This window comes from Phaenicophaeus curvirostris, chromosome 2, assembly GCF_032191515.1.
Source record: "Phaenicophaeus curvirostris isolate KB17595 chromosome 2, BPBGC_Pcur_1.0, whole genome shotgun sequence".
NCBI classification, from domain to species: Eukaryota; Metazoa; Chordata; class Aves; order Cuculiformes; family Cuculidae; genus Phaenicophaeus; species Phaenicophaeus curvirostris.
In genome coordinates, this window is record NC_091393.1 from 118,391,668 (window position 1) to 118,413,315 (window position 21,648).

General features: G+C 46.6%; 1 protein-coding gene across 2 annotated transcripts in view; it reads right to left on the reverse strand.

The window, feature by feature from the left end:
* The window catches only part of ELP3 (elongator acetyltransferase complex subunit 3), a 117,711-nt gene that overhangs the window by 44,791 nt on the left and 51,272 nt on the right, over window positions 1-21,648 (reverse strand). For both annotated transcript variants that reach the window (XR_011336834.1, XM_069850670.1), the window contains exon 10: window positions 6,762-6,955. Coding sequence is in view for 1 of the 2 variants with exons in the window: in XM_069850670.1 (XP_069706771.1) it covers window positions 6,762-6,955 (194 nt within the window). In the remaining variant the exon portion in view is untranslated. The remainder of the gene's footprint in view (window positions 1-6,761; window positions 6,956-21,648) is intronic.

The window sequence follows — 21,648 nt, forward strand, 5'->3', positions numbered from 1 at the left end:
CCTCTGTAAAATGTATTAATTGATCTATTCAGTTCCAGGAGGATTCACATGAACATCATGGTCCCCATTAACAATCAACAGTTTCAGCAGTAACTCTATAAATGAAAAAGGGCTTCAAGGGTCCTAAAGAAGCGATCATTACATAGCTTCAGCCGTGTAGAAGTCTGAGACACTGGCAAGGGGGGGCAAGAAAAGAAGTTCTCCTTTAAGTTAAGAATGAAAACAAGGGTAACAGACTCCAGGATTTTTCAGCATCACATGCCAACGCCATAGAATGGTTTGGGTCGGCAGGGATCTTAAAACCCATCCAGTTCCAACCCCTGTCACGGGCAGGGACACCTCCCACTGCATCAGGTTGCTCCAAGCCCCATCCAACCTGGCCTTGAACACCTCCAGGGATGGGGCAGCCACCACTGCTCTGGGAAACCTGGGCCAGGGCCTCACCACCCTCACAGGAAAACATTTCTTCCTAAGATCTCATCTCAATCTCCCCTCTTGCAGCTTCAAACTGATCCCCTTTGTGCCATCCCTGCACTCTCTGATCAAGATCCCCTCCCCAGCTTTCCTGAAGCCCCTTTCAGTGCTGGGAGGCTGCTCTAAGGTCTCCCCACAGCCTTCTCTCCAGACTGAACAAGACCCAATTCTCTCAGCGTGTCCTCATACCAGAAGTGCTCCAGCCCTTTGATCATCTCTGTGGCCTCCTCTGGACTCACTCCAACAGATCCATGTCCTTCATGTCCTGAGGACTCCAGAACTGAACATAGGACTGCAGGTGAGGTCTCACCAGAGCAGAGCAGGGGGGCAGAATCCCCTCCCTGGCCCTGCTGGTCCCACTGCTTTGGATGCAGCCCAGGACACTGTTTAGTTTTCTGGGCTGTGAGTGCACATTGCTGGCTCATGTTGAGCTTCTCATCCCCCAGCACTCCAAGTCCTTCTCCTCGGGGCTGCTCCCAATCCATTCTCTGCCCAGCCTCAATCTCTGCTTGAGATTGCCCTGTCCCAGGTGCAGGACCTTGCCCTTGGCCTTCTTGAACTCCATGGGACCTGCATAGCCCCACCTCTCTACCCTGTCCAGGTCCCTCTGGATGCCATCCCGTTCCCTCCAGTGTGTCAACCACACCACACACTTTGGTATCATTTTGGTGCCACTTTTCCAGCCTAATGAAGGCTCAGAGCTTCACTTTCCTTTTCCAATTTCCCTGCTCTTTTTCCTATAAAGCCAAAGGTTCTGTGAAGAATTCCTCTCCTTTTACACTCGCGTGCCAAAAAGTTGAGGCAAAATGCAATTAGTGACCCAGTTCATTTATTCCGTGGATTTCTTTGAGTAAATAAGACACTGCAGCGCCAACAAAACATACTTCAAAGAGCTTCAATTAGAGGAAATGAGCACTTCACATTGTGACTAAAGGACATACTAGAGGAAAACGGCATTTTCATCAGGGCATATTAGATCTACAGTGATAATCTAACTAAACGCCTTTCTTCTAATTATGGAATGGCTCCAAAAAGTCAGGCTGTATGCATTTTCACCACAGGGACACAGATAAAAAATCCTGACATCTTCCAGTACCAGATCTTTAGCAAAATCCAGAGTCAGCTCTGAAACAGTAAATAAATACTGCAAAAAAAAATTGATTACAAGACACAATAACTCAAGCCGTCCTCATTTGCCCAGCAGGGAGCAAACTAAATTAAAACATGAAGATAAAATATAATCTTTTTAAGAAAGAGAAAGCAAGAAAGAAGGTTTTCATCCCCACTTCAGATCAGGGCAGAGCATTTAAATCACAGAATCATAGAATGGTTTGCATTGGAAGGGACCATAAATCCCACCAGGTTCCAACCCCTCGTGCCATGAGCAAGGACACCTCCCTCTGGATCAGGTTGCTCAAAGCTCCATCCAACCTGGCCTTGAACACCTCCCGGGATGCGGCAGCCACCACTTCCTTGGGTAACCTGGGCCAGGGCCTCCCCACCCTCACAGGAAAAGATTTCTTCCTAAGATCTCATCTCAATCTCCCCTCTTGCAGCTTCAAACTGTCCCCCCTCATCCTATCCCTGCACTCCCTGATCAAGAGACCCTCCCCAGCTTTCCTGGAGCCCCTTCCAGTACTGGGAGGCTGCTGTAAGGTCTCCCTGCAGCCTTCTCTACTCCAGGCTGAACAAGCCCAAGTTCCTCAGCTTGTTCTCATACGGGAGGTGCTCCAGCCCTCAGATCATCATCGTGGCCTTTTCTCGACCACTGCAGAAATTCCATCTGAACAGGGTGCTGCCTCTTGAGCGTACACAGTAACTGCCTGTTCAGAACAGTCTAAAAACAGTGCTGTGTCTGTGATTTTAAGACTTGTTAAAATGCTAAATAAATGCAGGGATATGGGGGATTAAATCCTGACCTTATTAAAGTTAATGTGCAATTTGCCAGAAGCTTCAACAGGGCCGATTTAATCTTCTGTTTGTCAAGAATTAATGCATCACTTAGGACACTTGTGAGGCAGTTGGTTGAAGCACACAGTCAAAGTAATGACCTCGAGTTTGCTCTAAGCTCTTACTTATTGTATGGTCTCAGTTAAGTAAGGCATTTCATTTCTTCATACTTCATTTCTTCAGTTCTTGGCCTTCTACTCCACCCTGGTGAGACCTCACTTGAAGTCCTGCATCCAGTTCTGGAGTCCACAGCACAGGAAGGACATGGATCTACTGGAGTGAGTCCAGAGGAGACCACAAAGATGATCTGAGGGTTGGAGCACCTCCCATGTGAGCACAGGCTGAAAAAGTTTGAGTTGTGATGCCTGGAGAAGAGAAGGCTGCAGAGAGACCTAGGAGAAGTCTCCCGGTGCTGAAAGGGGCTCCAGGAAAGCTGGGGAGGGGATCTTGATCAGAGAGTGCAGGGACAGCACAAGGGGGATCAGTTTGAAGCTGCAAGAGGGGAGATTGAGATGAGATCTTAGGAAGAAATGTTTTCCTGTGAGGGTGGGAATGCCCTGGCCCAGGTTTCCCAGAGCAGTGGTGGCTGCCCCGTCCCTGGAGGTGTTCAAGGCCAGGCTGGATGGGGCTCTGAGCAACCTGATCCAGTGGGAGGTGTCCCTGCCCATGGCAGGGGGTTGGAACTGGATGGGCTTTGAGGTCCCTTCCAACCCAAACCACTCCACAGTTCTATTATTCTATGTCCCCATCAGTACAGTGAAAATAACGTCAATATAAAACACTGAGATCCTGAAAAGAAAAAGTCTCAAGGTGAGTGGCACTACTGTCATTTCACACCTTCTCACTTACCAAAGCATGTTGGTGATAGTGAGATTCATAAACACGCAGGATAAATAGAGTATTCAGGATCTCTGATAGTCACAAAACACCCTCCTCTAACCAGCCATCAGGAACAGCATCTCCTTTTTTTTAAACCTGTTTAACCTGGTTTCCTGAAGCAGGAAGAGTTCTACTGTGTTCTGTCAGTGACATCTCTCCCATGCACACCTGACCCCTTAAATTGATTATTCTGAGCCTAGAATCACAGAATCATTAATGCTGGAAAAGACGTGTAAGCTCATCCAGTCCAGGCTTCAGCCCAATGCCACCATGCCAACAACACAATGTCCCCAAGTGCCACATCCATACATTTTTTTAACCCCTCCAGGGATGGGGACTCCACCACTGCCCTTGGGTGGCCTCTGCCAGGGCTTCAACACTCGGTCAGTAAAGAAATTGTTCCTAATATCCAATCTAAACCTCTCCTGGAACAACTTGAGGCAATTCCTTTCATCCTATCCCCAGTTATTTGGGAGAAGAGACCAGCACCCACGCTGCTCCAACCTCCTTTCAGAAAGCTGTAGAGAGCAAGGAGGTCTCCGCTCAGTATGTAACGGAGTAGAAAAAAGTACCTTAAGTTTCCTCAAATCCTGGAACTGGAGAAGAGATCCCAAACAGCTGTCCTGACAAGGAAGGGCACATAGCTCAGTGTTTTCCCAGCAGGGTTTCCTAGAAAACTCAAATGCTGGTACCAAACACCCAGTAAGTACACAAAGAGCTCAAGAACTTGCCTAGGGTATAGCTGGATCTGAAAGGATTATGGCAATACAAGCTGAAACACAAGAATCTTGAATGAATGACAGAGGATTTGAGACAGCCTGGGGGAGCAATGGAGAGCAGGGAAAAGCTTGCTGTCCACAGTGAAGCAGAGTTTGTAATGGGCCATAAATGTTTTTAGAAATCTGGCTTTTTTCATTATTCTGTGACAGAGTCACCCAATGGCCCTGAAAGCAATTTGGATCACAGTAATAGCTTTTGGACTTTGCACTGGAGGTGTAAAAATCTGTAATCACCATGAACAAGTTTCAGATAACATCAGGCAGTCAGTAACAAAACAGCTGTTCCACTGGAACATAATAACTGACAACTGGATGACAGCTGGATGGAGGCTGCTGGTGTCGGCAAGAGAAATCACAGCAAAGCTCAGGCAAACCAGCACACCAGGCAGGACACTCCAAAGTCTATGTTCCTCAAGAGAAGACCTCTGTGAATAAACCTGTTCATTTTAGGCACAATGCAAGGAGTGCAGTGATAGGACGAGGAGGAACAGTTTGAAGCTGAAAGAGGGGAGATTGAGATGAGATCTTAGGCAGAAATGTTTTCCTGTGAGGGTGGGAATGCCCTGGCCCAGGTTGCCCAGAGAAGTGGTGGCTGCCCCATCCCTGAAGGTGTTCAAGGCCAGGCTGGATGAGGCTTTGAGCAACCTGATCCAGTGGGAGGTGTCCCTGCCCATGGCAGGGGTTGGAACTGGATGGGCTTTAAGGTCCCTTCCAACCCAAACAATTTTATGAATATACAGCGATAGCATCATGAACAAATGGGCTTTTGTATCTACTGTGGAATTGATGAGAAAGAAGATCTATGGGGAGAAACTACAGGAGTTTTGCCTTTAATAAAACTTCTGCAAGTAACACGAAAAGCCTGGGGGAATATTGAGTTGATATTTCCTGTAAGCCATGTTTTGCTTTATTCATCAGCATGCAGAGGAAGTTTAGATTGGATATCAGGAACAATTTCGTACTGACAGAGTGGCGAAGCCCTGACAGAGGCTGCCCAGGGCAGTGGTGGAGGCCCCATCCATGGAGGGTTTCAAAAAAAACAGTGGCCATAGCACTTGGGGACATGGTTTTGAAGGCATGGTTGGGCTGGCGGTTGGACTGGATGACCTTAAAAGATCTTTTGCAACCTCATTGATTCCACGATTCTATGTTTCTCTGCTTATCCCTGCTCCATCATATATCTGATAGGGCACAAAATCAAATGCCCTGGAGAAGTCCAGGCAGGTGAGGTCTAATGCACAAGGCCTTCCCATTCTGCATTTTTTTCGGAGAGCTCTTAGCACTCTTTCCAATTCATGTAGCAGAAAGACAATTGAATATTGTCTGCACATGGAAAAATAGGCAAGGATTCCATAGCCTCCCTTCCTAATATCAGAGAGATGCAGGAGATAAGAAAAACAATGTGAAGAAGACGCCACACTGAAATTATTGAGCTAAATGGAAGCATTATCTATTGTGCTGGCGGGTGAGGGCTGGAAGTAACGGCATAACCACAGCGCATTTATGAAAACCCTGCAACACCCATGGGGAATGACAGGAAGCCTCCATAGCCAAAAAAAATACGACATACCTCACAGCTCCAGCAATAGACGGAGGAAATTTCACCCACAGCGAAGAGGCAATCAACCCCTCATATCACTACTGTTCTATGTGTGCTGCGTGCTACGTCCTTGTCTGACTGGCAGTAAAAGCAGGGCCTCCAGAGCTGGTGCGGTTTCTGGGTGCGTTATAGAGGCAGCTCAATTTAAACAGCTTCTCATTCCACTTGGCGTCTTCTATTCTGAATAGCTTAAAACTCATAGAATCATGGAATGGTTTGTGTTGGAAGGGACCTTAAGGCCCATCCAGTTCCAGCCTCTGTGTCATGGGCAGGGACACCTCCCAGAACCACAGAATGGTTTAGAAGGGACCATGAAGGTCATCCAGTCCAACCCCCATGCAGCAAGCAGGGACATCTTCAACCAGATCAGGTTGTTCAGAGCCCCATCCAACCTGACCTTTAATGTTTCCAGGGATGGGGCATTGACCACCTCTCTAGGCAACCTGGGCCAGTGCCTCACCACCCTCAAGCAAAAAAATTTTCTTCCTGATATCTAGTCTAAACTTCTTCTCTTTTATTTTAAAACCATTCCCCATGTTCTATTGCTACAGGCCCTGCTAAAAGATGTTTTCATCACCTTTCTTATCAGCCCCCATTAAATAGTGGGAGGCTGCTCTAAGATCTCCCTGCAGCTTTCTTTTCTCCAAGTTGAACAACCCCAGCTCTCTCAGTCCCTCTTAAGGAAGGTGCTTCAGGCCTTTGATCATTTTAGCAGCCTCCTCTGGACCCACTCCAAGAGGTCCGTGTCTTTCCTGTGCTGAGGGGTCCAGAGCTGGGCACAGGGTTCCAGGTCGGGTCTCATCAGAGAAAAGTAGGATGCTCCAAGCCCCATCCAACCTGGTCTTCAACACCTCCAGGGATGAGGCAGCCACCACTTCTCTAGGTGACATGGACCAGGGCCTCCCCACCCTCACAGTACAAAATTTCATCCTAGTATCTAATCTAAATCTCTCCTCTGTTGTGCATTAATTATAAAGACTGAAAAACAATTAAAGAGTGAGTCAGATCTTGCTGTAATTAAAGTAAGAATTACTCTAAGGGCAATAAATCAATATACAAGGTCTGTCACAGAAAATTACCTCTGCACACGGTACACACGCGTCCACGGCGGGACAAGGGCCAGGATTCTGGCCACCAGATCCACCAGAGTGCTGGGAGGGTAGCTCTTGTATCTTCCAGTCTTCCAGAGCTCGTACAGACCAGTGCCACGGATCACTAGTGTTGGATAGAGCTTCATGCCGTCTGGGCGAAAAGCAGGATTCTCAAAGAACTCCTGACAAAAACGAAGAAAAAAATGCAAGTTAGGGCAAAAGAAACTACTTTTCCAGGGGCTTCAGTGCCCCAACAAAACTGATTTCAAGACAGATTTTAGAAAAGACAGTTAGTTCTTTTCAAGATGGTTTAAGAATTGCTGGCTTACATTAAGTTGCCAGTATGCACCGGTTTATAATGCTTTCTGAATTAACAGATATTGTTCTGGATTTAAAGAGAAGGCCACTAAAGAAAAAGAATCCACATGACAACGCTACGAGTCAAATCTGTACTTTCCTTCTACCCTTCAGTGTGAATTCAATAGATACGGCACCGTTTATTGTAACAGACTCCACTCAGAATTAGAACAATAGGAATGAGGGTACTTATCTTCCATCTCAGTAGACCTCATTTAGTGATTAATCAATGTGTCTGGGACAGCGCTTGAATAGCAATGAAGAGAAACAGTTTCATTCTACAATGGTGTTCAGAATAATCCTGGAGAAGAGGAGGACAAACTGTATCTCCTGCTAACTTCTGTGACTAAGCCCAGGCACAGAATGGAAAACTGAACAGCGCGAGCTGCCACTGGACACAATCACATTGTTTCTTTGCAGATTAAGTTTCAGTAATGATAATTACAATAAAATCACTTACAAGAAAAAACCAAATCCAGGCAAGGCAGCCTGAACCGTGCAACCATTAAATTGACTTAAGCGATGACATATGCACCTCGAATTCTGGGTTCACTTTTGGGCTCCTCGCTCCAAGAAAGACATTGAGACACCGGAGAGCATCCAGAGAAGAGCTGGGGAAGGGTCTGGAGAACAAGCCTTATGGGGAGCAGCTGAGGGCCCTGGGGCTGTTTAGCTTGGAGAAAAGGAGATTGAGAAGAGACCTCATGGCCAGCTACAACTGCCTGAAAGGAGGTTGTAGCGAGGCGGATGTTGGTCTCTTCTCCCAAGTAATAAGTGGCAGGATGAGAGGAAATGGCCTCAAGCTGCGCCAGGGCAGGTTCAGATTGGATATCAGGAAAAATTTCTTCACTTAAAGGATTCTCAGGCGCTGGCAGAGGTTGTCCAGGGAGGCAGCTGAGACATCATCGCTGGAGAGACTTAAAAGACAGGTAGATGAGGTGCTCAGGGATACGGTTTAGCAGTGGACAGGTACAGTTGGACTCGATCATCTCAGTCTTTTCCAAGCAACTGATTCTATGACGTGGCCCTCATTACAATATCATCCACAGGCCAGATATAACTTTGTTGCACACTCCACATCCAGTGCTTGATCTGTCTCCTGCATGGTATTCTCATAGTAATAAAACCCCCGCAAGTTTTTTAAACTGAGCTAATGGCAGGTTCTCACTGTTCCACAAATTGCTGTTGGCTTTGGTACTCACAGCACTTACTGCAGTGCTTCAACAGATTCACGTGGCCCAGACCCACTCAGACATTTTGATACGTTTCCTTCTGCTGCTGCTGTGTTAAACCAGCTCCTGGAGAGCTCTGGATGCTTGGATAAATGGCCATCAACAGCCTGCTGGGAGCAGGACCTCCTCTACCTGGGCAGGTCTGAGTGGCTCTGTTGGCTCACTATGCTTCACAAAACCCTACTTCAACATGATGAAGAGCAGCAAATAGTTTGCTGCTGGCTAAAGCACCCCAGAATGGATCCGCACAGAATAACAGAAGAGTTTGGGTTGGAAGGGACCTTAAAGCCCATCCAATTCCATGCTCCCTGTCATGGGCAGGGACACCTCCCACTGGATCAGGTTGTTCAAAGCTCCATCCAACCTGGCCTTGAACACCTCCAGGGATGGGGCAGCCACCACTTCTCTGGCCAACTTGGGCCAGGGCCTTGCCTCCCTCACAGGAAAACATTTCTTCCTATGATCTCCTCTTAATCTCCCTTGTTGAAGCACAAAACTGTTCCCCCTTGTCCTCTCCCTGCACTCCCCAATCAAGAGCCTCTCCCCAGCTTTCCTCTAGGCCCAGTAAGACACACACTCTCCACTCTCAGCCTCTAGGAGGGACACCTAACTCACTTCTCCTCAAAGAGTATCCAAGACACAAGGTCAACCATCCCAGATAGGTAACACACCTCATAATCCATTAAGCGGAAGTCAGCCAAAGGCAGACAAAGATGACAACGCCAAATCCCAGTGTGAAGATGCTCGTTCTTGACTGCGTGCAGACACAAGGCTGTTCTCCTTTCCTCAGGTCTGTTTGTGCACTCTACAAACACTCCTGTTTGTCAGGAATCACACATCACCAACATGAGATGAAAGCACATACCTATCTGCCAGCTCTGAAATAATAAAATCATCATCACCACCTCTGAGGAAAGGACATCAATGATTTATTAGGAGATGCTCTGGGCTGGTTTGTGTTGCAGAGCCACAGGCAGCAGATGTGATGGCTCCCTGCCCATGCTTCCAGCCATGCCATCCTGCTCTGAGCCTTGAGCCAGCTCTGACTCCTGATGAACCCCTGACCAGAATGACTCACCTCACTGATGCAGGAGAACCCAATGTGCATTTTGAGGAGAGTGGTTTCCTTTTGTTTTGTGTTGGGCTGGGTTGCGGCGCAGTCTGTTGAGCACCACTAATGAATCACAGAATATCTCAAGTTGGAACAGACCCACGAGGTTCATCAAGGCAAACTTCCAGTAAGGTCAGAAACAGGATCTACCTCTATGTGACAGACGGACATCCAGAGGGACCTGGACAGGATGGACATGAACCTCATGAAGTTCAATAAAGCCAAGAGCATAGTCCTGCACCTGGGTTGTTTGGGGCATGCCTCGGTTTCACCACAGGCTGGAGGATGAGGTGGTTGAGAACAGCCCTGAGGAGAAGGACTTGCAGCACTGGGGGATGAGAAGCTCAACATGAGCAGGCAACATGCACTCACAAACCAGAAAGACAAACCCTGTCCTGGGCTGCATCCAAAGCAGTGGGACCTGCAGGGCCAGGGAGGGGATTCTGCCCCTCTGCTCTGCTCTGTTGAGACCCCACCTGGAGCCCTGCGTCCAGTTCTGGACCCTCAGCACAGGAAGGACACGGATCTGTTGAAGCAATTCCAGAGAAGGCCACAAAGATGATACAAGGGCTGGAGCACCTCCCATCCGAGGACAGGCTGAGAGAGTTGGGGTTGTCCAGCCTGGAGAGAAGAAGGCTGCGGGGAGACCTTAGAGCAGTTTTCCAGTACCTGAAGGGGGCCTACATGAAAGCTGGGGAGGGGCTTTTTACAAGGACATGTAGTCGTAGGACAACGGGGAATGGTTCTAAACTATGGGAGGGGAGATTTAACCTGTATATAAGGAAGACATTTTCTGCAATAAGGGCGGCAAGACACTGGCCCAGGTTACCCAGGGAGGTAGTGGAGGCCCCATGCCTGGAAATATTCAAGGCCATGTTGGATGGGTTCTGAGCAACATGATGTTGTTAAAGATGTCCTTGCTCCTGTAGGGGTGTCAGACTGGATGACCTGTAAAGGTCCTTTCAAACCCAAAGCTTTCTATGATCCTATGATGACAGCTGGGAATCATTCTGTCTGCTTAATGCATCTCTTGGAAGCGTGTGCCCTCCCCTCTGCCCAAGGTTTCAGCTTGACTTTATAGGTCAATACTGTCAATCATGGAATTGTTAAGGTTGGAAAAGACCTCTCAGCTCATCCAGTCCAACTGTGAGCCCAGACCCACCACGCTGAATAAACCATGTCCCAAAGTGCCACGGACATGCGGTTTTTGAACCCCTGCAGGGATGGGGACTCCACCACGGCCCTGGGCAGCCTCTGCCAGGGCTTCATCACTCTTCCAGTGAACAGAATTCTTTATAATATCCAATCTAAACCTTCCCTGGTGCCACCTGAGGCCATTAATTCCCTGGACTTCTACTCAAAGCAAGCAGCTGTGAAATCTACAGTCACACAGCATATGAGGTAGCATAGGGTCAGAAAAGTAATTCAGAATCCTGTTGTCCTGGAACAACCCAAAAGGACAGATTTCCATCTTTTCTGAGTGGTTAGAGGTGCTCTAATGTAAAACAAAGCAACTGTGAAAAAGGAATGAGAAAATCCTGTCAGAAGTGGGTTTTTCTGCCAAGAGGAGCTCTGTGGCCAAGTAGTACTGAAGAAGAGAAAGACATTAAGGTAAGGAACCAATGATGCTTCCCCAACGAGCTACCAGAAGGTAAATAAACCACTCCAGCAAGGAAAAAAAAGGCTTCCAGTAAGGCTATGCATTAATGTTCACACCAAAACTGAATGCAAAAGCATATCTGATTCACCAGGCTGAATATTTAAATGTTCCCTGATTTACACTGCAGATTAAAGGCAAAGGCATCTACACGGCACTTAGGTTAAAACCATCCAGCAGCCAAAGGCAAGGTCAAAAGTTAATGGTTCTGATCATATTGTGAATTTTGCAGTGCATGCTGCACATTTTATGTCACTATATTAAGCTCGCTGACAGTGCTACTTCAGACTGCAGAAATACTAGCATTAAAAAAATCAACTTATTTTTCATATTTACTTCATAGAATCACAGAACGGTTTGGGTTGGAAGGAACCTTAAAGCCCACCCAGTTCCAACCTCCTACCATGGGCAGGGACACCTCCCACTGGATCAAGTTGCTCCAAGCCCCATCCAACCTGGCCTTGAACACCTCCAGGGACGGGGCAGCCACCACTGCTCTGGGCAACCTGGGCCAGGGCCTCCCCACAATCACAGCAAAACCTCTTTCTTCCTAAGATCTCATCTCAATATCCCCTCTTGCAGCTTAAAATCAATATCCCCAGGTGCCATCCCTGTACTCCCTGATCAAGAGACCCTCCCCAGCTTTCCTGGAGCCCCTTTCAGTGCCGGGAGGCTGCTCTAAGGTCTCCCCACAGCATCCTCTTCTCCAGGCTGAACCAGACCAACTCTCTCAGCATGTCCTCATACCAGAGGTGCTCCAGCCCTTCGATCACCTCTGTGGCCTCCTCTGGACTCACTCCAACAGATCCACGTCCTTCCTGTCCTGAGGACTCCAGAACTGAATACAGGACTGCAGGTGAGGTCTCACCAGAGCAGAGCAGAGGGGCAGAATCCCCTCCCTGGCCCTGCAGGTCCCACTGCTTTGGATGCAGCCCAGGACGTGGTTTGGCTTTCTGGGCTGTGAGCGCCCATTGCTGGCTCATGTTGAGCTTCTGATCCCCCAGCACCCCAAGTCCTTCTCCTCAGGGCTGCTCCCAATCCATTCTCTGCCCAGCCTGGATTTGTGCTTGAGATTGACCCAACCCAGGCACAGGACCTTGCCCTTGGCCTTGTTGAACTCCACGAGGTTCACACGGCCCCACCTCTCCACCCTGTTCAGGTCCCTCTGGATGCCATCCCTTCCCTTCAGCGCGTCAACTGCGCAACACGTCTGAGACAAAGATGTTAAACCTCAGTCTAAATACCAACCCCTGCAGCACAGCACGTGTTGACAGTCTCCACTTGGACATAGAGTTACTGACCACAATGCTTTGTCTGCAACCGTCCAGCCAATTCCTCATCCACCAAGTGGTCCATCCAGCACATCCATGTCTCTCCAACTTATTGACCAGTATGTTATGTGGGACAGCGTCAAATGCTTTGCACAAGTCCAGGTAGGTCATGTTGATTACTCTTCCTTTATTCATTTCTTAAACTATTTCTTGAAACATTCCTCAAATTCAATTATTTCAAAAGTTATTATAGTAAAAAGAATGCAACAAAGCACAGTCTCCTGTTTTCCTGAAGCTCCTATTTTCTGACAGTAAACTTTAAGTAGTTTCTGTAAATCCCACTATTTAGCGGCTTAACCTTTTCCCATTCACAAACAGTTTTGATTAAGTCTCTCATGAACAAAGGAGGCATAAAATACCAACACATGCCAAGCGTTTGCAGGAATTGTAGCCTTTTCTTTTTTAATTAGACACCTTAAAAGGTGTCTTCAACTGATAAAAAGCTTCAGAAGAGTTTACTGCCAAAATAAATTTAATCGCTAAGACAACACGTCTTTCAGAGGCCACCATCCAGAGCGTCACTGGAGTCAACAGGAAGCTTCCCAACAGCTCTACAAGATTCAATCAAGGCTTAAAACTGCATCTGCTCATGCACTGTGAAGTAAGATTTTAAAGACGACCAAGAGAGATAGGATCCTTAGTATTTCCAGTTCTTTTGAATCACTTGAGGATGTAGCATAGTGCTCTCATGCATAAACACTCCAAATGGAAGTACACACAACTTCAAAGCTATGAAATCAATTTTCTTTGAAGGTGAAGTTTTAAAGGATCACAGAATCATTAAGGTTGGGAAAGACCTCTAAGATAATCAAGTTGAACCATCAGTCTAACACCACTGTGCCTACTAAAACAAACATGTCCCAAAAAGCCAAGTATACACTTTATTTTAACCCCTCCAGAGATGGGGACTCCACCACTGCCCTGGGCAGCCTCTGACAGGGCTTCATCAGTCATGCAGAAAACAAATTGTTCCTGATATGCAATCTAAACCTCCCCTAGTGCAACTTGAGGCCATTTCCTCTCATCCTATCTCTTGTTACTTTGGAGAAGGGACCAACACCCACTTCGCTTCAACCTCTTTTCCAGGAGCTGCAGAGAGCGATGAGGTCTCCCCTCAGCCTCCTCTTCTTCACATTAAAAAGCTCCAGGTCCCTCAGCTGCTTCCAGCACCCCTGCACTCCAGACTCTTCCCCTGCTCCATTCCCTGTTCTCCGGACACACTCCATAAACTGAAAGTCCTTCTTGCATTTGTTTTCTCCCCTATAGCTAAAGACGATAAGCTAACCAGCATTTAAAATGTCTCATATCATAAAGATGTATGTTAGGGTATAATTTTAAAATTTGTGTGTGTGCACAACAGACAGGACATGAGAAATTATCCAAGTGGTTTAATTGTAATTAAAACTACAGTCAATTCAGGTCAGCTGAAACGTAAATGATCTGGGGGTTCATAAATCTAGAATGCTTTGGGCAGGGAGCCCATCCAGTTCCAACGCTGGAACTGGATCAGGCTGCTCCAAGCCCATTCAACCTGGCATTCAACACCTCCGGGGATGGGGCAGCCACCAGTTCTCTGGGCAACCTGAGTCAGGACCTCATCACTTTCCCAGTAAACACAGATCTTTTCATACTCTAAAAGATGGTTTCTCATAACCTTGCCCGGTTTATGCGGTATGAGAGAAAAGCTGAGTACTTTTTCACAGTCAATAATACAATAAGTAAGCAGAGAATCCTGGAAGCCGCTATTTTTTTGCTTCACCTGAGCTCCATTAAACAAACTTGCCTTGTAGGAGCAGCTGCTCTGTGAATGACAAGCAATGAATCTTAATAAGACCCCATCAACACACACTCAGTCTACAAGGTTATACAACTTAGCTGCTAACATATTTTATGGGAACGGTAATTGATTTTAGTAGCTGATGCCTTTGTTGTAGAAGTTCCCTGTTATTAAAGCTAGTGGCATCTATAGGAGCCATTCATCCACCACCTTGTAAACTCACAGCCACTATGAATAATCAGGGTCCAGTGGGTGTAAAATCAGTCATTTCAATGCCAAGAAGCCACTGATTTGTCCATCAAGGCAGACAGATCAAAGTGCGGGATGGAATCCTTTTGCCCAACTCCCATCAATACTCAAAGTCTTAAAAATTGCACAACATTGTAATTATTGTCAATAAAACCGACAGGAGTTGAAACCCAAAAGTCAAACCAACACTATGTGAACTGAAGAAAGTGAATCATAGAATAACAGAATTGTTTGATTAGAAAAGAACTTCGAGATTATCGAGTCCAATTGTACCTTTCCGCTACTAACCCAGATCCCTGAGCACCTCATCTGCCCATTTTTTAAATCCCTCCAGCAATGATGACTCCACCACCTCCCTGGGCAACCTCTGCCAGTGCCTCAGAACCCTTCTGGTGAAGAATATTTCCCTGATATCCCACCTAAACCACCCCTGGTGCAACTTGAGGCAATTTCCTCTCGTTCTATTGCCTGTCACTTGGGAGAAAAGATCAACACTCACCTCACTACAATCTCCTTTCAGGCAGGGTCTCCCTCTCATCCTCTTTTTCTCCACACTAAACAGCCCCAGGTCCCTCAGCCCCGAGTTCTGCTCCCAGAACTCCCTTGCTCCAGACCTTCCACCAGCTTTATTAACCTTCTCCAAAGACACTCCACTGCCTCAACATCTTTCGTGTAGTGAGAGGCCCAAAACTGAACCCAGGACTTGAGGTCCAGCCTCATCAATGCTGAGTACAAGAGGACATGGAATCAGGAGATGAAGCCCTGAACTCCAGTATTTCATGCTGTGTGCATTGGCAATAACCTTTGCAAACAGAAAACCCGCTCGTCACCCCTGTCCCTGTTCAGAGTTGCAACAGAAAGGTCAAACGATTTGCGACTGCAGTGAGACCACATGGCAATTTGGTCCCATTTTCAAGTTCAGTAATAGCACAACTCAGCTGTTATTAAAAGATTATACCTTGCAGTTTTTATCTGATTTTCCTGACCACTTTAAGCACAGAACAAACTAGAAATGAGTTTTGAAGACACCGAAAACACGCATTTCTCCAAAAAGGGAAAAATGTTATTTTATAGGATTCTACTTCACCTTTTAACAGCCCAAAGATTCAGTAGCCATCTTTAATCTTCCTGCTCTCAAGATGTTCAGCTCTTCCAGAAGGTATCGATTATAGGAAAAGGGCAGTAATTTTTGGAAGCGATTAACTAAAATGTTAGGATTTGTTAGAAGTAAAGAAGTAAAGGTCACCAAAATCTATTTTCTAATGACTGTCCACTCCCGCTCATGTGCAACTCAACCTGGGTGTTGAATTGGTTCCTCTACTACAGCCTCGGCACTAAACAGACGATTAAATTCATGTCTGACTGCATTAAGATGAGCATTATCTGAACTCTCCAAATTGCAGCATTCCTTATCGCCATCAGCTGTATTATTTATAACTCCGAATGCTGGTAGCATTTGAAAGCTACCGCCTTGAATGACACTTCCAACTCTACAGGGAATGAACAATCACTTAGTAGTTTAATTACATGCATTAATAGAAGCTCGTGGCTCAAAAATGTGGCTCTGTTTTAACTCAAAATTTGCATTTTCCCCTCTTCCGTGTAAATGCAAGTCTAATTAAAATGTAATGATAGGATCTGCATTCACCGATAGTGACAATGGCCTAGTGACCGAGAAGTGCAGACCAAACTGTTCCTTTCACCGCCTTTGGAGCAGCCTGGGTACACACACCTTCTCCAACACCCCCAGGCCCTTTTCACCAGGCAGCTTTCCAGCCTCTCTTCCCCAAGCTTGGAGCACCGCGTGGGGCTGTTGTGACCCAAGGGCAGGACCCGGCACTTGGCCTTGTTGAACCCTATCCCATTGCCTCGGCCCATGGACCCAAACTGTCCAGATCCCTCTGCAGAGCCTCCCTAGCCTCAAGCAGATCAACACTCCTGCCCAGCTTAGTATCATCTGCAAAATGACTGAGCGTGCACTCGATGGCCTTGTCCGTGTATTGATAAAGATCTTAAACAGAACTGTCCCCAACACTGAGCCCTGGGGACACCGCTGGTGGTTGGCCACCAGCTGGATTGAACTCTACTGACCACAACTCTGGCCTCGGCCATCCAGTCAGTGTTCTACCCAGTGAAGCACATGCACATCCAAGCCATGAGCACCAGCTTCTCTAGGAGAATGCTGTGGGAGACAGTGTCAAAAGCCTCACTAAAGTCCAGGTGGACAATGTCCATAGCCTTTCCCTCACCCAGTCATAGAAGGATATCAGGTTAGCCAAACAGGACCTGCCCTTCCTGAACCCATGCCAACTGGGCCTGAACACCAGAGTGTATCACAGTGTAGGAAACCATCAGAGATTGTGTAGCACACAGCAGGTGAGACAGAAAGTTTGTTCCACATTAATTTTGCATATTCAGTTTGCTAGTCTTTAAAGTCCTAAAGGAAGAGCCTCAAAATACTAACATTTATCAGTAGATAAATCACTGAAGACCTTGACATGTGTTAGCGAACTACTACAATAGCACCAATTAACAAAAACATATGGTTTTGGTCGCTCTTTAACATTTGGTTGCTTCCTTTAGGATGTTCCATAATATGTTCCAATATATGTTCCATACATAGACTCTGAATGTCAAATAAGAAAAGGGGATGTTTCTGTCAACATCCAGAGTGAAGTTTGTGAAGGCCCATGTAATCCACCCTCTGAGGCACAGAAAGCTGTTACGCTTCCTCAAATCCACATGCCAAAGACAACATCTCCAACACTGGTGAATCCCCACCACCTTCAGCTTGGCAGGAAGACTTTGCTACATCAAACCCAGGAACAAATTGCTCTTGAGGTGCAAACCAGCAGTTACAGTGGAGACAAACTAATGGACAAGAGCATCCACAGATGTAAAGCTGCCTCCAGCAAGTTACTTACCAAGACAATGACCCTCAGTGTCAGAAATACCGCGATTCTCTAAATGGTACAGGAAGCTGCTGCTGCCAGATGAGGAGGGAACATGCCTGCCTCCCATCCCATCTCTCCCATGGCGTCTTTTTACCCTGGACTGTCAGGATCAGAAGAGGAGGCTGAGGGAAGACCTCATCACTCTCTCTAGCTCCAGGAAAGAGTGAGGTGGGTGTCGGTCTCTTCTCCCAAGTAAAAAGTGATAGGATGAGAGGAAATGGCCTCAACTGGATATTAGGAACAATTTCTTTATTGACAGAGTGGTGAAACCCTGGCAGAGGCTGCCCAGAGCAGCAGTGGTGTCCCCATCCCTGGAGGGGTTCAAAACTTATGTGGCCATGGCACTTGGGGACAAGTTTAGTAGGCTTAGTGGGGCTGGGCTGACTATTAGACTGGATGAGCTTAGAGAGCCTTCCCAACCTTAGTGATTCTATGATTCTATGATCTACAAGTTGCCTCCTGTCTAGCACTCGCTGGACAGTTGCTCTCTCCAGGTTCACTCAGAACTTATTGCAAGGAGATCCTGCTCTGCCACAGTCCCCAGCACAGCTACAATACAACTCAATAATAAGAGGAGACACTTAACATTTGGAAGAGGCCTTGGGCAGCGGCAACATGACCTTGGAGCATGGGTTTGACTCCTGAACACAGGATCTATCTGAACACTAAGACAAATCTCTCCAGATTGTGCTCACTGCACCGAGCAGTCCCATCTGCTCAGGCTTGCAGGTGCTCCAAGTGAGCCTCCATTTATTACGCAGTTTTGGAGAAACCCATGAGAATACCTCAATCAATTTGCTGTGAAGTTTCACCTTCATTTTTACCAGGTACAGAACCCTGGTCTTTATGTTTCTGCGAGGGTCAGCTTTTCCCTAGGGCTAAGGACAGGAAATACAGGATTTTTCACTGTCTTAAGTACACAAGTTTTGCAATGCAGAGCCCTTTAATGCGTGTTTCTACCCTAAAAAACATTGAGACCAGCAACTCTATAATGGTTTTGATAAACTAATCCTCCTTCATCAGACCTCTCTTTCCCATATGGACCACTGATACAGCTATGTGCTTCCTGCCATCCCACTCAGACCTGTAAAATCTTCTATAATTTATTAAGTTCACGATAAAACCACAACGCTTTTCCAGTATGCTTTGTTTTTATGTAAAAAACCACCAAGAACTAAGCTGTCAAGGATTTCATGGGGACATCATGGTTTATCCACCCTGATAGCAAGCTTTCAGCTGCTTGAACAATACTACTTGCCTAAATTAGGAAGGAATTGTTTCCTGTGAGGGTGGGGAGGCCCTGGCCCAGGTTGCCCAGAGAAGTGGTGGCTGCCCCATCCCTGGAGGTGTTCAAGGCCAGGTTGGATGGGGCTTTGAGCAACCTGATGCAGTGGGAGGTGTCCCTGCCCACAGCAGCAGGGTTGGAACTGGGTGGTCTTTAAGGTCCCTTCCAACCCAAACCATTCCATGATTCTATGATTCTGTTCTGCTCCTAAACATCCTCACACCAAGGGCTGAAGCTTTAACTCTTACTTCTTTCCACATCCAGAGAGAAGCCTGACCTGCTTTACAGGAAACACACCTGGAGCCGCAAAGACACCCAGAGAGCATAGCAGACGCTGGAGAAGGAGAGCAGCTTCGCACACACAATCCAACCATCTGCAGAAGTGGGCACACACTGGGGCTTAATCGAGATATTTTATACGCAGAAATATTGAGTGCAATTATCTGTGAAAACAGCTTCTAAAAATAGCCTGTTTCTTACTACCATGATTCTCATTAGCATAAAAATTACTACGGCGTTGGCCGTCGTTCATGAAACTGTAATTGTTTCCAAAGCGAACAGTGTTTTAGCTCAAACATTTACTGAAACTGGAAGAGAAGATCTAGTAATGGAAGGACCGATCATTAAATAGCGCCTAGTCTGATGCTGTAAGTGTGCTCGTGACAGAAAAAAGGACAAATTTCCAAGGTAATGCTGGCTACCTGCCAATATCCGTGTTTCAAAGGCACTGAAAGGAAAATCATTTACCCCACTAAATGTTTCAGAGCTGTATTTAAAAACACAGACAATTGTCTTCCCTAAAGAGTAAAAATCAATGTAGATCAACAGTTTAACCATCTCTTATTGCAGTTATTAAAAGCTTCTGATAGAGGTGCATTATATTACTTTCATTAGGAATTTCATCTCCTTGGTAAAAATGAGAGCCCTCGGGAAAACCAACTCCTTATTTACAGCTAAAGGTGATACAAGGGTATTTAAAGCTTTACAGCAACATCAAATACATTGCAAAGAGAAGGGACATTCCTGTTAGAACCATTATATTGGCTGAGTGGCTGGAAAGCTGCCTGGCAGAGAAGAACCTGGAGGTGTTGGTTGACAGCAGCTGAGCATGAGCCAGCAGTGGCCCAGGTGGCCAAGAAGGCCAGTGGCATCTTGGCTTGAATCAGAAACAGTGTGGCCAAAAGGACCAGGGAAGTGATTGTGTCCCTGTGAGGCTGCATCTCGAATCCTGAGTTCAGTTTTGGAAATGGCCTCAAAAGGTTTAGATTGGATATCAGGAAGAATTTCTTCACCAAAAGGGCTCTCAGGCACTGGCAGAGGCTGCCCAGGGAGATGGTTGATTCCCCATCTCTGGAGATGTTTAAAAGAAGGGCAGATGAGGTGCTCAGGGATCTGGTTTAGTAGTGGACAGGAATGGTTGAACTCGATGATCTCAAAGGTCTTTTCTAACCAAATGAGTCTATGATTTATCTCTGATGTTCAACACACACAAAGAGGCTGGAGCCCTCTGCGTCACTTACACAAGGATCATAGCTGCATCAGGCATCTCACTAAAATTAGTCTTTCTGGGAAATGCTTATTTTGCAGTTCCTACAGAAAAACATGGTCTGACACATGACTGTAAGGAAAGGAATTTTCACCAGACTAAAACCATTCAGTGATAGCGTTCTATTTAAAGAACATAAGAACATCTCTGTGTAATGGAACCAAGAATTTCTTCAGCCAGACTCCTGTCTCCAGGACTGAACATTAAGTGGTCCTGCCTACGCTTTTATGCCCCATCCCTGGAGATGTTGAAGGCCAGGTTGGATGGAGATTGCAGGAGCAATCTGATCCAGTGAGAGGTGTCCCTGCCCCTAGCAGCTGGATTTGGAACTGGATGGGCTTTAAGGTCCCTTCTGACCCAAACCATTCTATGATTCTATGACTCATTCTACAAAGATAAAATAAAGGCAGTACAGCAATACCTTCCCCATTAATAAAAGCTTCCAGCTTCACAACATTTACACTAGAGAAGATAGAGTTTGTTGATCGCACTATTGCTGCTCAGTGCCTCTGCAGAAACAGAACGAGGAATTAGTAACAGCACCCTGGGAATTCTTCAGCCTCCTAAAGTTTTTGCTTAAATCCGAAGTTCTGCTTGGTAGCCCAATGGCAAGCGTGATTCATGAATCCTCCCAACCATTTACCCCTAGAGTCACCTCATCTCGCTCGCGCTATAACAGCAAAGCTAAGTGTTTATCGCGTTCCGCAGAATGAGGTGTCTGCTCTGCTAACAATTCCATTATTCCCGCTGAGTCCTTGATTTATTCTAGCTATTATTCTAATTATTTTCCTCGACCACCTGCTACGTGAGGCACTGCGAGTCGGGTTTTATATCTTAGGCTTGTGTTTGGCAGCAGTGAGGAGCGAAGTGTGTGTATACATGAACGCTACCTGGCTCTCCCGGCACAAGCACATGGGTGATGGGAGGAAGCAGAGCATGATCCCGCCCCGCAGACTTTTTCCATATGAGGAATGGGGTGGAAAGACCTGGAGCTGAAATGAAATCCTCTGAGGCAGTAGAAAGAATCAATAATAATGGAAGAGAGGTGGTGTGATGGGGGAAGGAGTGGAGAAGCACAACATAACTGGGGCAGAGGATGAGTGCATCCAGGCTGTTTAAAAAAGTGTAGAACTACAGAATCACACAATGGTTTGGGTGGGAAGGGACCTTAAAAGCCATTCAGTTCCAAGCCCCCTGCCATGGGCAGGGACACCTCCCATTGCATCAGGTTACTCAAAGTCCCATCCTACCTGGCTGTGAACACCTCCAGGGATGGGGCAGCCACCACTTCTCTGGGCCAGGGCCTGGGCCTGGGCCTCCCCACCCTCACAGGAAAACATTTCTTCCTAAGATCTCATCTCAATCTTCCCTCTTTC